Source organism: Micropterus salmoides, unplaced genomic scaffold (genome assembly GCF_014851395.1).
Source record: "Micropterus salmoides isolate LMB-PRFRI ecotype aquatic unplaced genomic scaffold, ASM1485139v1 Ms_hic_scaffold_20, whole genome shotgun sequence".
Classification (NCBI taxonomy): Eukaryota; Metazoa; Chordata; class Actinopteri; order Centrarchiformes; family Centrarchidae; genus Micropterus; species Micropterus salmoides.
In genome coordinates this window covers 32,244,561-32,257,024 of record NW_024041151.1, presented here as the reverse complement: position 1 = coordinate 32,257,024, position 12,464 = coordinate 32,244,561, and the positions used below count along the sequence as shown (strand labels likewise).

At 41.9% G+C, this 12,464-nt stretch overlaps 1 protein-coding gene across 1 annotated transcript in view; it reads right to left on the bottom strand.

Moving 5' to 3' along the window:
* The window catches only part of pam (peptidylglycine alpha-amidating monooxygenase), a 90,351-nt gene that overhangs the window by 42,301 nt on the left and 35,586 nt on the right, over positions 1-12,464 (bottom strand). Inside the window, exons 8-10 of the mRNA XM_038733532.1 lie at positions 11,877-11,960; positions 2,932-2,980; positions 2,575-2,642 (exon numbers count right to left, since the gene is read on the bottom strand). Of these exons, the coding sequence (XP_038589460.1) occupies positions 2,575-2,642; positions 2,932-2,980; positions 11,877-11,960 (201 nt within the window). The remainder of the gene's footprint in view (positions 1-2,574; positions 2,643-2,931; positions 2,981-11,876; positions 11,961-12,464) is intronic.

Here is a 12,464-nt window from a genome sequence, read left to right as displayed (position 1 = left end):
GATCTCCACGTCGGAGAAGTTCCTCTTCTTTGCCGTCTTCTGTGTGTCCATGGCGTAAAATGAGGGCGTGGGGGAAGCGTAAACTTGAATATATAGGGGTGTGTTACTCTAATGACGATCGTTTTCAGCCGCGGCATTTATCAAGGGCAGGTATTACGCACACCTGGATTTCAAAGATACGCACATCTTCATAAATCACGCGGCGAGAGAAGTGTAAGCATAATCTTACGCCAACATATACGCCCGTGTCTACACAAGAATGATAAATGAGGGCCAGTGTGACCAATGTGTCCCTGAGCAAGACACTTAACCCCTACTTGCTCCAGAGGCGTGCGACCTCTGACATATATAGCAATTGTAAATCGCTTTGGATAAAAGCGTCAGGTAAATGTGTAAAATAAAGTTTTCCAAAATGAACTACGCTGTGCATGGCATGACTTTCATTATGCACCAGGCAGCCAGTCGGCTGTGGCTCAGGGGGTAGAGTGGGTTGGCCGTTAATCGGAAGGTCGGCGGTTCAATCCCTGGCTCCCCCTAGTTGCGTGTCAAAGTGTCCTTGGCCAAGATACTGAACCCCGGATTGCCCCTGGTGGCTGTTCCGCCAGTGTATGAATGAGTGTGAATGTTAGTTTCCGTTTGAGCCCTTAGGCTCAGTGTATGAATGTGAATGCAGATGTAGTGTAAAAGCGCTTTGAGTGGTCGAAAAGACTAGAAAGGCGCTATACAAGTACGGAGCATTTACATTCACTATGGAGCACAGTACAATATTGATGCAACGCTAATTGAGTTACAATTGAGACTGCGCAAACATGAACTACCCGCCAACATGATGCTATACTGAATACTAAAGTTATAGTTTGTTTTAGACACGTGAGTTACCTTGCAGCTACAAGCCTGGCCAGCTTCAGTTTCTTCACTAGGAAACAAAAAACAGCTTCACCTGCTAGCATGCCAGCTAGCACAATCTCGGCTGCTATGGATGATGCTATGCTAGCTCTGAATGTTGCTGCCTGTGGGACCACCACAACACACACAAACATTAACCTGCTAGTGTTAAGGCAAGCACTAGCTTTGTTGCTGCAGAGGATGTTACCAGACCTGCTGAATCTGGAACCACCAAACACTTGGATCTTTTAGAAGAGGAGCAGGATGAGGAGGTTGGTACAACAGAAAGACCACCAAAGAACTGGGGTCACAATCAGTGGCGATGCTGGAAGGAAAGTTGCTGGAAGGCTGTTTGCAAAAGGAGGATGGTGTTGGATGCTTTGTGTGTAAGGAAGCCAAGACACTTTTACTCTCTGAGAAAAGACTTGAGGTGCTTTTGGCTATCTGACCCTCTCCCTTTCGTACAATCTTTGATAAAAAAAGGACATCGGAATTTCATCATCATGGGTCCCAGGACCGCGACCACAGCCTCCAGAAAACAGACCGCTTTGGTCTGTTTTATCTGCGTAATGGTAAGAGAACAGCCTTTACCGTTTTCTATAACCTAATAGGATTGTGTTATGTGGTGTAAGAAAATTGTTGCACAACTGCTGGTTTACATGACACAGTGTATAATCAATGGGCTCTTGCACTGGTTGTAGTCTGTACTAGATTCTGCTGCTGTCTATTTTTTTGTATTATTGGCTTTATGATGCATCCTACAATTAGTAGATCAGTACATAAGATAATACGTTTGCTACTGTGTGTCTGCGGCGAGCAGTATATAAAATGAAACTGAAAATTGAAAATGACACACTTCTATGTAAAGGGCGGAATTGTGGTCTCTCCTTGAGCGGGGCGTCTTTGTTGGCATGTTACAGGCTATTTAAACTTCTTATTGCAGAGATCCGGGCCAAGTAGTGACTTCTGCGTTTGTGTGTCTGCGCACGCACGAGAGAGAGTAAGTGTTGGACCACGTAATGAGCAATGAAGTCTCTGTCTCTCTCTCTAATCTTATTGGCTATCTATCTAAGCCGATTACGTTAGTTATATTAGAGACCCCCATGAAGCTCAGATTATCTCGAACCCTGCATACAACAAAGACATTAAAGGATGTGATCAACTCATTAATAGCTGTTGAAGAGAGAAAGTAACCTCTGTGCTGCAGATTCTTAGTCCTTAGTTTGTAATTTTGCAGCTCTCAGTCAGGCTGTCCCATTTGCACTATAAATTAAATAAAAACAAAATATTTGTAGGATCTGGGTAGAAAGACATATTTGTTTATTGCTTATTGTATTTATTGACTTGTCATTTCTTACAGTGAACACTAAATATAACTATTAATAATGTGCAATTTATTTTAATTTAATTTTAATAACATTTTTATGTTATTTTCAAATTTGCCTCCCATTATCCAGTGTCTGTCCCCCCATTCCATTCTAGACTTGTCCCTTTTTTAACTCCTGTTGATTGCTATCACGATGTGTGTTTAAGTTTCCACAGAGGGGCAATAATCAAGTGTATATTATAAGTTATATAACTCTGCCAGAAATGATAGAATTAACATGTCTTCCAGACAAGCCTAAAAGAGGAATTTTATATTGTTGAGCTTGACAAACGCTCATCTAGGAAAAAATGCAACAAACATACCTTTTTTTCCTGGAAGAATAACTGTGTCCACCGACATGAGCAGGTATATGCCAGCAGTGAATGGCTGCCTTTGAGGAAGGTACAAAGAGCCACACACAGGGTAAGAGGATGTAAAGGTTTGGTAATAGTTATGACTTTTCCCCTGACATTTCCTACCTATTCCATCTTTAGCAAGCTATCTGTATGTACATTATTCAAGGGGCTCCAGAGGAGAAACACATTCAGTAGTCTCAGAAAGAACAAGCTAAACACCATGCCACTCTTTATTCATACTCACCACATACCAGCAACAGGCAATTTCACAGTTCTTATTTCAGCATTCAACAGAAAGTTCAATACGTTTAAGCAAATACTTACGGTTTTAATGTCATTCTTAAGGTAAGTCCTGAGCAATCTCTATGATGGTCTGCAGAACAAAGACAATTATTATCACTAAAGTTGACATTTACATAAATGGAAGTGAAAGATATATTACAAACACCTTTTCAACAGCATACAGTCCTATTCATAACCACACAAATTCTCAAAGAGTTGAATCAATACTTCTCTGATACTGTAGCAAACACTGAACAGCATGAGGTTCATAATGGTAGGTTTTATTGCAGGCATATTGTACTGGATTGCATTACACTGTACAGGTGTTCCTAATAAACTTGTAAGTAGAACAAAAAAAACAACTACGAATCCACAGCCATGCTCACGCTCTAGCAGAAGTGCATTTTAGTTTAGCGTGGTAACATGCAGACATTTGCTAATTAACACTAAACACACAGTACAGCTAAGGCTGATGGGAGTGTTATTAGCTTTGCAGGTATTTAGTTATGTGTTATGAGTGTTGATAAAATAGAAAATTTGACCTGATGGTGGCACTAAATAAAAAGTAATAATTCATTCTGAGCGGGGCATTAATGTGTGTACAAACTTTCATTCAAATCAAAACTGTATTAATCCAGGAAGGCTATTTGATTTTGGACACAAGTAAAAACTGACAAGAAAGAGACGCAATTACAAGCAAGAGAGCTGTGTGATCAATGACCATTTCCTTAACCTTGGTGACATTCAACTCCAGCAGAGCACTGCCACACCACTCCATGACATCATAGAGCAGGGGTATTCAATTAGATTTCAAAGAGGTCTAGTTAGAGAAAATTTCCTGAAGCAAAGGTCCGGAACATCAAAACGACGAACTTGCATTATCATTCAGTACTATAACCTATAGTTGTATCAACACATGTTTTTAGTCAACAACGGACTGTCAAATCAAATAATATTTCAGTTTTCACATCAAACTGGAGGGATAATAAATAATAACTATTCAAATAATAAATTCTAAATTTAAGTAAACTAAAGTGCCTAATTTTTAGAAAAAATGTAATAAAAAGTGTAGCTTGAAGTGATGAAGTGTAGTCTTAACCAATTTTATAATAAACACTCAACACATCATAACAAATGAACAGCTGTAATGCCTCCTCTTCTCTTTCATTTCCTCTTACAGAGCTACCACTTTCCTACTTTCTGTTGTTCAGTGAGAAACGTGAGCTCCAGCTAGCATGTTGGAGATCTATGAGATATTCTGGTTTTGAACTGTCCGTGGGAGGAATGTACATGTAAAAATCTGTACATTCTTGATTAAAAGTCATGTGAAATCTCTTTTATCTTTCGTCTCCTCAATTCGGGTGTGTTTCCAAAACGTCTCTGGTGAATCTCGCGGACTCGACTCTCAAGCATCGGTATGCACAGATTTGATTGGCTGAGCAGCGTCACATGAGACGATTGGAGCACATGCGATTGGTCTGTGAGTTTCCTGGTCCTCTAAACCAGTACAGTAAATGCTAGAAAAGCTGCGCGGGTTAAAATAGAAACGCTCCGTCACGAGGTAGTAAGTCTCAATAATAAATGTGCTGTAGGTCGGCGGTCCGGAGAGGACGGCGGCTGGGTCCGGATCCGGACCGCGGTCCGCCTATTAGTGACCTCTGTCATAGAGGGTGGGCTATGTTCTGTTTGGGATGGATGCTTTTACAGAAGAATATAGAAAATAGGAGCCTAGCGAAGGCTCTGCTCTTCTCTAGTTGACTGTTAATGGTTTCTATTATGGAAAGGTTTAGCATTATCCACCCCTTCTAGTATGGTAACAAAACTGGAGACTTTCTAGGACAGCACCAGTACTACACATGATGTAGAACCAGCTTCTCTAGGGCTGTCATGACAAGAGATGTGAGACCAATGGGCTTGTGGACGTTGAGACAGTGATGGACGTGCAGAGGACAGACTGGATGATAGCTGTGCAGAAGTGGATCAGCAGCTCCTTAGGCAGGTTGAGCTCCTCTGCTGGGCCTTCTTGATGATGGTGTCAGTGTTGGGCTCCCACTTCAGGTCCTGGGAAACAGTGGATCCCAGAAACCTGAAGGATTCCACAGCAGACACAGGGCTGTTGAGTATGGTGATGGGGGGCAGAGTGGGGCTCCTCCTGAAGTCCACAATCATTTCCACAGTTTTGAGCGTGTTAAGCTCCAGGTTGTTCTGGCCACACCAGAGAGCCAGCTGATCAACCTCCCGTCAGTAGGCCAACTTGTCACCGTCCCAGGCAGGATGGAGACACACCATCTGGCCCAGGAGTCTTCCTGATCTTCTGCCTCAGGAAGAGGTGTCGCACATTGTCTGCAATGATCATGAGTCCAGGTGAGGGGTCAGAGAGGGGGATAGCAGCGTGTCAGAGGGGGAAGGTGACTGTTTGAAGATGGTTGTGGAGCGGGGGAGAGGTGTGAGAGGTGTGACTGTGACTGCTGTTATTTGGCTTTTCCGCAAGCATCTATTTGCTGCTTTGACCTCCTTAGTCAGAGTGTTCCTGGCCTGGTTGTATAGGACTTTCCACTTCTGAAGGCCTCCTCTTTGGTCTGACGAAGCTGCCTGAGTTTCGATGTGAACCAGAGTTTTTGGTTGTTGTATATGCGAAAGGTTTTTGTCTGCAAGCACATGTCCTCACAAAAACTGATCTAAGATGTCACAGTGTCAGTTAGTTTGTCCAGGTCAGCGGCTGCAGCCTCAAAAACACTCCAGTCAGTACAGTCAAAGCAGGCCTGTAACTCCAGCTTTGACTCGTTGGTCCATCTTTTCAGTCTTCACAACAGGTTTAGCAGATTTCAGTTTTTGCCTGTGTGTCGGGATAAGATGAACCAGACAGTGATCAGAGAGTCCCAAGGCTGCACAGGGAACAGAGCGATAGGCGTCCTTTAATGTTGTGTAGCAGTGGTCCAGTGTGTTAGTGTCCCTGGTGGGACACTTAATATGCTGTCTGTACTTTGGAAGTTTGTGGCTGAGGTTTGCTCTGTCTCCAAGAACAATGAGCAGGGAGTCTGGATGTTTTTTCTCCATGTTAGTTATCTGGTCGGCCAGGTGTAGTAACGCCTCACTAACACAGGCCTGAGGTGGAATGTAAACAGCAACCAGGACAAACAAGGAAAACTCCCACGGTGAATATGAAAGTTTCATCTTCACAATATACAGTCTGACATTTGGGAAACAGAGTCCATCTTGACTGTGTTTGTGCACCAAGAATCATCGGGTCCACCTCCTCATCTTGCCGGAGTCTGACAGCTCGGAACATGGACCACCTGCCGAGTGTTTGATCCAAGCGCTGCTGGTTCACATAGTCTAAACCCATTGCAAACGATAAGTTTTCATCCACGAGCGTTGCTTCGAAAATCGACAAGTCGCCACAAAACAGGAAGTTGTTATAACTTCAGTGTACATGCTCACATCTGTACCAAATTTGACATCTATGACAGCCCCGTCTTGAACACATCCACATGCCAACATTCACTCATAGCGCCACCTGCTGGCAACACAAAATGTCACGTTTCACGCTATGATGGACTACTCCTAGCAGGTTGGCCATATCAGCTTCAAAACTGTCCTAGAAAACCCTTAACACATTGACGATGCCATGTTGTAAAATGAGTTTTTGGGTAAGGGTGTGTCCGTGGTGTGGCGGCAAATTTCGATGCTTCGCCATTAAAGAATCCAATCCAATACAATCCACTTTATTTATATAGCACAATTTAAAAAACAACAAGGTTACCAAAGTGCTTTACAGAGATGATATAGAATATGCTCATGATAAATAAAAACAAAACAATACAAATAACACCAACACTGACAGCGACAACGAAGACCACAGCAGCTCTCATGGTGAATTAAAAGCCAGGGAATAAAAGTATGTTTTTAAACGAGATTTAAAGGTGTGGAGGTTGGGCGCCACTTTAATGTGAGGAGGTAAGTCATTTGGGGGGAAACTGCTGAAAAAGAGCGATCGCCCCTGGTCTTCAGCCTGGTCCTGGGCACGTTTAGCCGCAGCTGAACAGCATACCTCAGTGACCTTGGCGGGGTGTAAGTGTGCAGGAGCTCAGAGATGTACTGAGGTGCCAACCCATTAAGTGACTTAAAAACAAACATTAAAATCTTAAAATGTATTCTAAAATGTACAGGGAGCCAGTGGATCGAGGCCAGAATGGGGGTAATGTGTTTGTGTTTCCGGGTTCCTGTTAAAAGACGAGCAGCTGCATTTTGGACTAACTGCAGGCGTGAGAGGGAGGTTTGGTTCACACCGATGTTAAGTGCATTACAGTAGTCCAAACGGGTCGAGATAAAAGCATGAATCACATGCTCAAGAAGATGAAAAGATAAAACAGGTTTAATTTTAGATAGCCTCAAATGATAAAAACTGGATTTAACCACAGTGTTTATCTGCTTGTCAAGTTTAAAATCACTGTCAATTTTGATGCCTAAATTGGTGACTACTGGCTTTGTTTAAATTAAAAAAATTAAAAGACATCCAGGCCTTAATATCCATGAGACATTCAAGTAGAGGAGTCAGGGAACTGTTTGCATTTCTTCTAAGGGGCAAGTAGATTTGCGAGTCGTCCACATAAGTGGTAGGAAATACCATATTTTTAAAAAATGTTTCCAAGAGGGAGAAGGTATAAGGAGAACAATAGTGGTCCAAGAACTGAGCCCTGAGGAACTCCACAGAGAAGGGGAGCGGTAGATGACGTGAAGTCACCAAGTTTTACATAAAAACATCGCTCAGATAAATACGATCTGAACCACTGCAGGGCAGTATCTCGGATGCCCACACAGTGCTCAAGGCGAGAGATGAGAATGGCGTGATCAATTGTATCAAAAGCAGCAGTAAGGTCTAAAAGCACAAGAATAGCAGAGTCACCACGGTCTGTAGTTAGTAAAAGATCATTAAAAACTCTTAAAAGTGCAGTCTCGGTACTATGAAGCTTTAAAACCAGACTGAAAATTTTCTAAAATACAATTTGTATCTAAAAAGGATTGTAGTTGTGCAAATACAGTTTATTCTAAGATTTTAGAAATAAAAGGAAGCTTTGATATCGGTCTGTAGTTAGCTAAAATTGTAATGTTCAAATTTTGCTACAGTTGCTTCTTTACAATAAGCTGGGACAATTCCTGAAGACACTTGGCCCTATAGTGGTCCAGACCTCCTTGGTGAAGGGGGACAATGTCTGTGGGACAGGCTGAGGGTTTGAGCTGTGAAATTATTTTATTGAGGCAAGGATGCGACACAGGCTCAAACTGATCAAACACTGTTAAACAGGTCATCATTTCAGAGGGGTCGGATACAGGTAGGGAAATATGGGTTCTAATGGAGTAATCATGTCTAAAAAATTGTGTAAAAAATTCTCACAGACTTAAAGAAGAAGCTTCCTAACAGGAGGATTGGGGTGAATTTAAAATTCAATCAATGCTTTTAAAAAGGACACATGGTTTGTTTAGATTTTAGACAATTTTTTCTTTTAGGTATCTTTTCAGTTGTAACTATTTTTTGATACATTCTCCAGCTTTCCTTTAAAATTTCATAAGAGACATGAAGCTTGTCTTTCTTCCACCGGCGCTCTGCTCTCCTGCACTCTCTCCTTGCTGCACGGGTGGTGTCATTGAACCATGGCTCAGATTTAGGTCTGGGGCGCAAAACTTTTAAAGGAGAAATAATGTCAAGAATGCTGGCACATGTGGAGAGAAAGGAAGAAGTTAATTTCTCTGTGTCAGCCAAGAGACCAGTGTCAGACTGACTTTGAAAAGCACAAGAAAACTGAGCAGCAGTGGTCGGCTTAAACACACGGCCTAGGCGTGCAGGAGCAGTTGGTTTAAATTTAAGACAGGACAAGTTAAAATCAAATAAAACTGGCATGTGATCGGAAAATACAGCATCCTGTGTCTGGATATTTAAAATGGGCAAACCATAAGATAACACAAGATCTAACGTATGCCCCTGTTCTTGTGTGGGTCCACTGCCATATTGTAAAAAGTTAAAAGCATCAATCATATCTAAAAAAGCTTTTGTGAGTGGTTTAGGACAACAAACATGCACGTTAAAATCACCAACAATTAAAACTCTGTCATAGTCTGTCATGATACTGGCCAAGAAATCAGTGAACTCTTTGATAACATATTTGTTGTATTTCGGCAGGCGATATACCACAGTAAAGGATCCGACCGGCCTAAGACAAACGAGCTTAGTTCAAATGAGGAAAAAACAGATGGTGCCAAAAGTTTACAATGTGAGCTGCTCTTTAAGACAGTCGCTATTCCTCCTCCACGTCCAGTGGTCCTTGGGGAATTTAAAAAAGTACAGTCAGGAGGTAAAAGCTCTGTGAAGGCATCGAACTCACCCACGGCAATCCATGTTTCTGTTAAGAATAGTACATCCACAGCCTGTGTGATGAAGAAATCCTGAAGGATGAAAGTTTTGTTCATTACCGACCTTGCATTTATCAGTGCACATTTGGTCGGTAAAATCGAGATGTCAGCCGCATGAGCTGACCGGCACAGCGGCCGAAGGTTGCTGTAATTCCTTCTGCCAGGACTTCGGAATTGAGAGGCACAGATGCGCAGACCATGTCGCTCCTCGTACGGGCCTACAACAGGTACAAACCTGTTTGCTATAATATCCACTGTAGTTTTGATTTTAAGTAGCTCTTGACGATCATACACCAACAGAGAATGAATGGTCTTTGGTACAGACAGTACACACCAAACAAACAAAACAAAAGTTGCCAGACGGCGAACCAGACACAACGGCGCCATCTATCACCCAGTATTACTACAGGTCAAAATTCACTCAACCTCATAGTGCCACCTACTGGAATCAGGAAGTGTCCCTTCAATGATGCAAGACTGAATCACCAGGACTTTTGTGGTACATTTATCATCCAAAGATGCACTAAAAAACCTCTTAGAGCCACAGGAAGTCAGCCATTTTGATATGCAATTTCAGCCCATTTATGGCCTTTTACAAGGTCGGTACTTTAACAAACTCCTCCTAGGGCAGGGGTGTCAAACTCATTTTCATCAAGGGCCACATAAGCATTTCGGTTACCCTCAAAGGGCCAGTTGCATCTGTAAGACTGTATAAACGTAACTACTCCTTAACATATTGTTAAATAACTGTCTCTTTATTTGATTATGTATTCAAGTTAAGGAGATTTATCAGATGTAAAAATATAGCCGTAGTAAGAAAATTTCTCTGTGTTGTTATAACATAAATAAATACATTTATCAGATTTAAAAACACTCATTACTCCATCATCAAAGATCAAACATTTCAAGTAAATAACAAGACAAATATCATCAAACATAACCTTTTACAGTAACTTTTCACTTTTTCACAGTCCAGAGGTGCAGAACCATTGTAAAACAAAAAATTGTGAGCTGCTAATAAGATGAGGGACAGATGTGGCATTTGATAAAGCAAATAGTCCAGCTGCACACAGCCTTGCAGAGGGGATACGTCCAACTAATGACAGATGGTTTGATTACCTGGAAAAATGCAGACGTATAGGCTACTGTAGCCTAAGCCTGGTTCACACTACATGATTTTTAGCACGATTTGCCGCTCGGCGAGCTCAGCCACCGTCAGGCTGTGAATCAGCGGTTGATCTGCGGTTGCCACTCAACAACGCATCAAAATGGCTCCCCGACACATTTCTGACACAACGCTGACGTCTGCCAGATATCTAGCACGCCAAATATTTACATTTATTCATTTAGCTGGCGCTTTTCCCTCATTGAAGATCAGATATATCTGATGTAGTATTTTGAAATTACAGCCCTGGAAAATGTCTACTTTTGTCACTGAATTTGTCCATTTTAGACTGATGTAAAAAGAAAACCTCCTGTTTCCACTAACTCATTTAACTTCAGTGATAACAGAACACCTCAGAGTGTGTGTAACACATTTCTCATCTCCACTTGTCAGAAAACTACCGTAGTGGGTGTGGAAACATCGCAATCTAGTGGCGGGATGTCATCATGTCTCGTGTCACAAAATCGACATGCATTGTGGGAGTTTATGGCAGCGTAGACTTTTATTTTAGGACAATCATTAATCTTTAAATGTTTCGCAGGCCACATAAAATGACGTGTCGGGCCGGATTCGGCGGGCCTAGAGTTTGACACGTGTCCTAGGGAATTAATCGGATCGACTTCAAATTTCTGCTGTGCATTCTAAAGGCAGTGACGATGAAAAGTTGTGCTATCTGTGAGTTTTCGTCAATGGGCATGTCCGTGGTGGGGCTTTAAAGAATGAAGATTTGCCACAAAACAGGAAGTTATTATAACTTCAGTGTACATGCTCAGATCTGTAGGTTTGTTATTCAAAAAATAAATGCAGGGCTCTAGGCTCCAACATGTTTTCATTCACAAACATTGACATGCAGTACCTGACGTACTGTGTTTGGTGGATGGAAACTGATGGATATTAAACTACAGAAAACATTTACTTGTTAGATGTGTATGAAAGAATATTTTTGGTCCTGTTCCTCTTTTGTTTCTTTTTCTTCTTACGCATGGCTGCTGACTAAACTAAATATATCAGAAATAAAACACTCCAGCTAAAGCTAAGGTTGTGAAATTTTTTACTGCAGTATTTGAAATTACTTCTATTGGCAAAGTCCACTGAGTCTGCCTGCGTCGCATTACGGTAGGACAAAACAGAGAGATGTTGCCGGTAGGCCTAGTAAAAGCGCAGAAAGGACTAAACAACAAGTCAGCAACACGCTCCTGAAATGAGTCTGAGATTCTTTCAGTGGAAGTAGATGCCGGGCAGAGGATGGAACAAAACCATGGCGCAGCAGTAACGTGACAGAGCTGGAGTCTGTGGACTTTCCGGGTTACACTCCTGAATATTCACAAACCATACCTGAATTTGATGTAACTGATTACACAAATAATCTCTATCAAACATAAATGTCAGTAATTTAATTTCAATTAGGACTTACCTCTAAAAGCAATGACATCTCCATAATGGATCTGCAGCACAAAGTAGGACATTCCTGAACTTCTACCAACTTTAAAACCAACATCTGATGAGAAAACAAAGAGAACAACATAGATCAGACAAAGACTATCTAAAAACTGTAAGCAGTGAGGATTATACAGTCAGTGTTGGGCAGCAGCGTCGCTACAAGTAGCGCCGTTACTAGTTTAACTACATTTCTCAGTAGCTTGGTGGTAGCGTCGCTATTTTCTGAATCAAATAGCTTTTCAGTAACAAAGCTCTTTTAGTGACCGAGTAGCGGTAGCTTTCACACACGCTACATTTTCCCAAGCATTTCTGAAGGATCAGTAAGTGACGGTGACATCACGTACCGATCCTTGGGCTGATGCAGAGCTTTGCTGCAAGGGAGTAAAGACATGCACGATTGAGTTTACTTTCTATTGTGATAGTTACTCTAACACCTCTTGTGAGAAGGATCAGGGTCCAGCCTGGACAGCTTTTTCTCTAGTGAGGAGGAAACTTGTGGCAGAAACTTGTTTCCATGAGATGAGATCTCTCTCTCTCTCTTTCTCGCCAATTGCCAAGAATG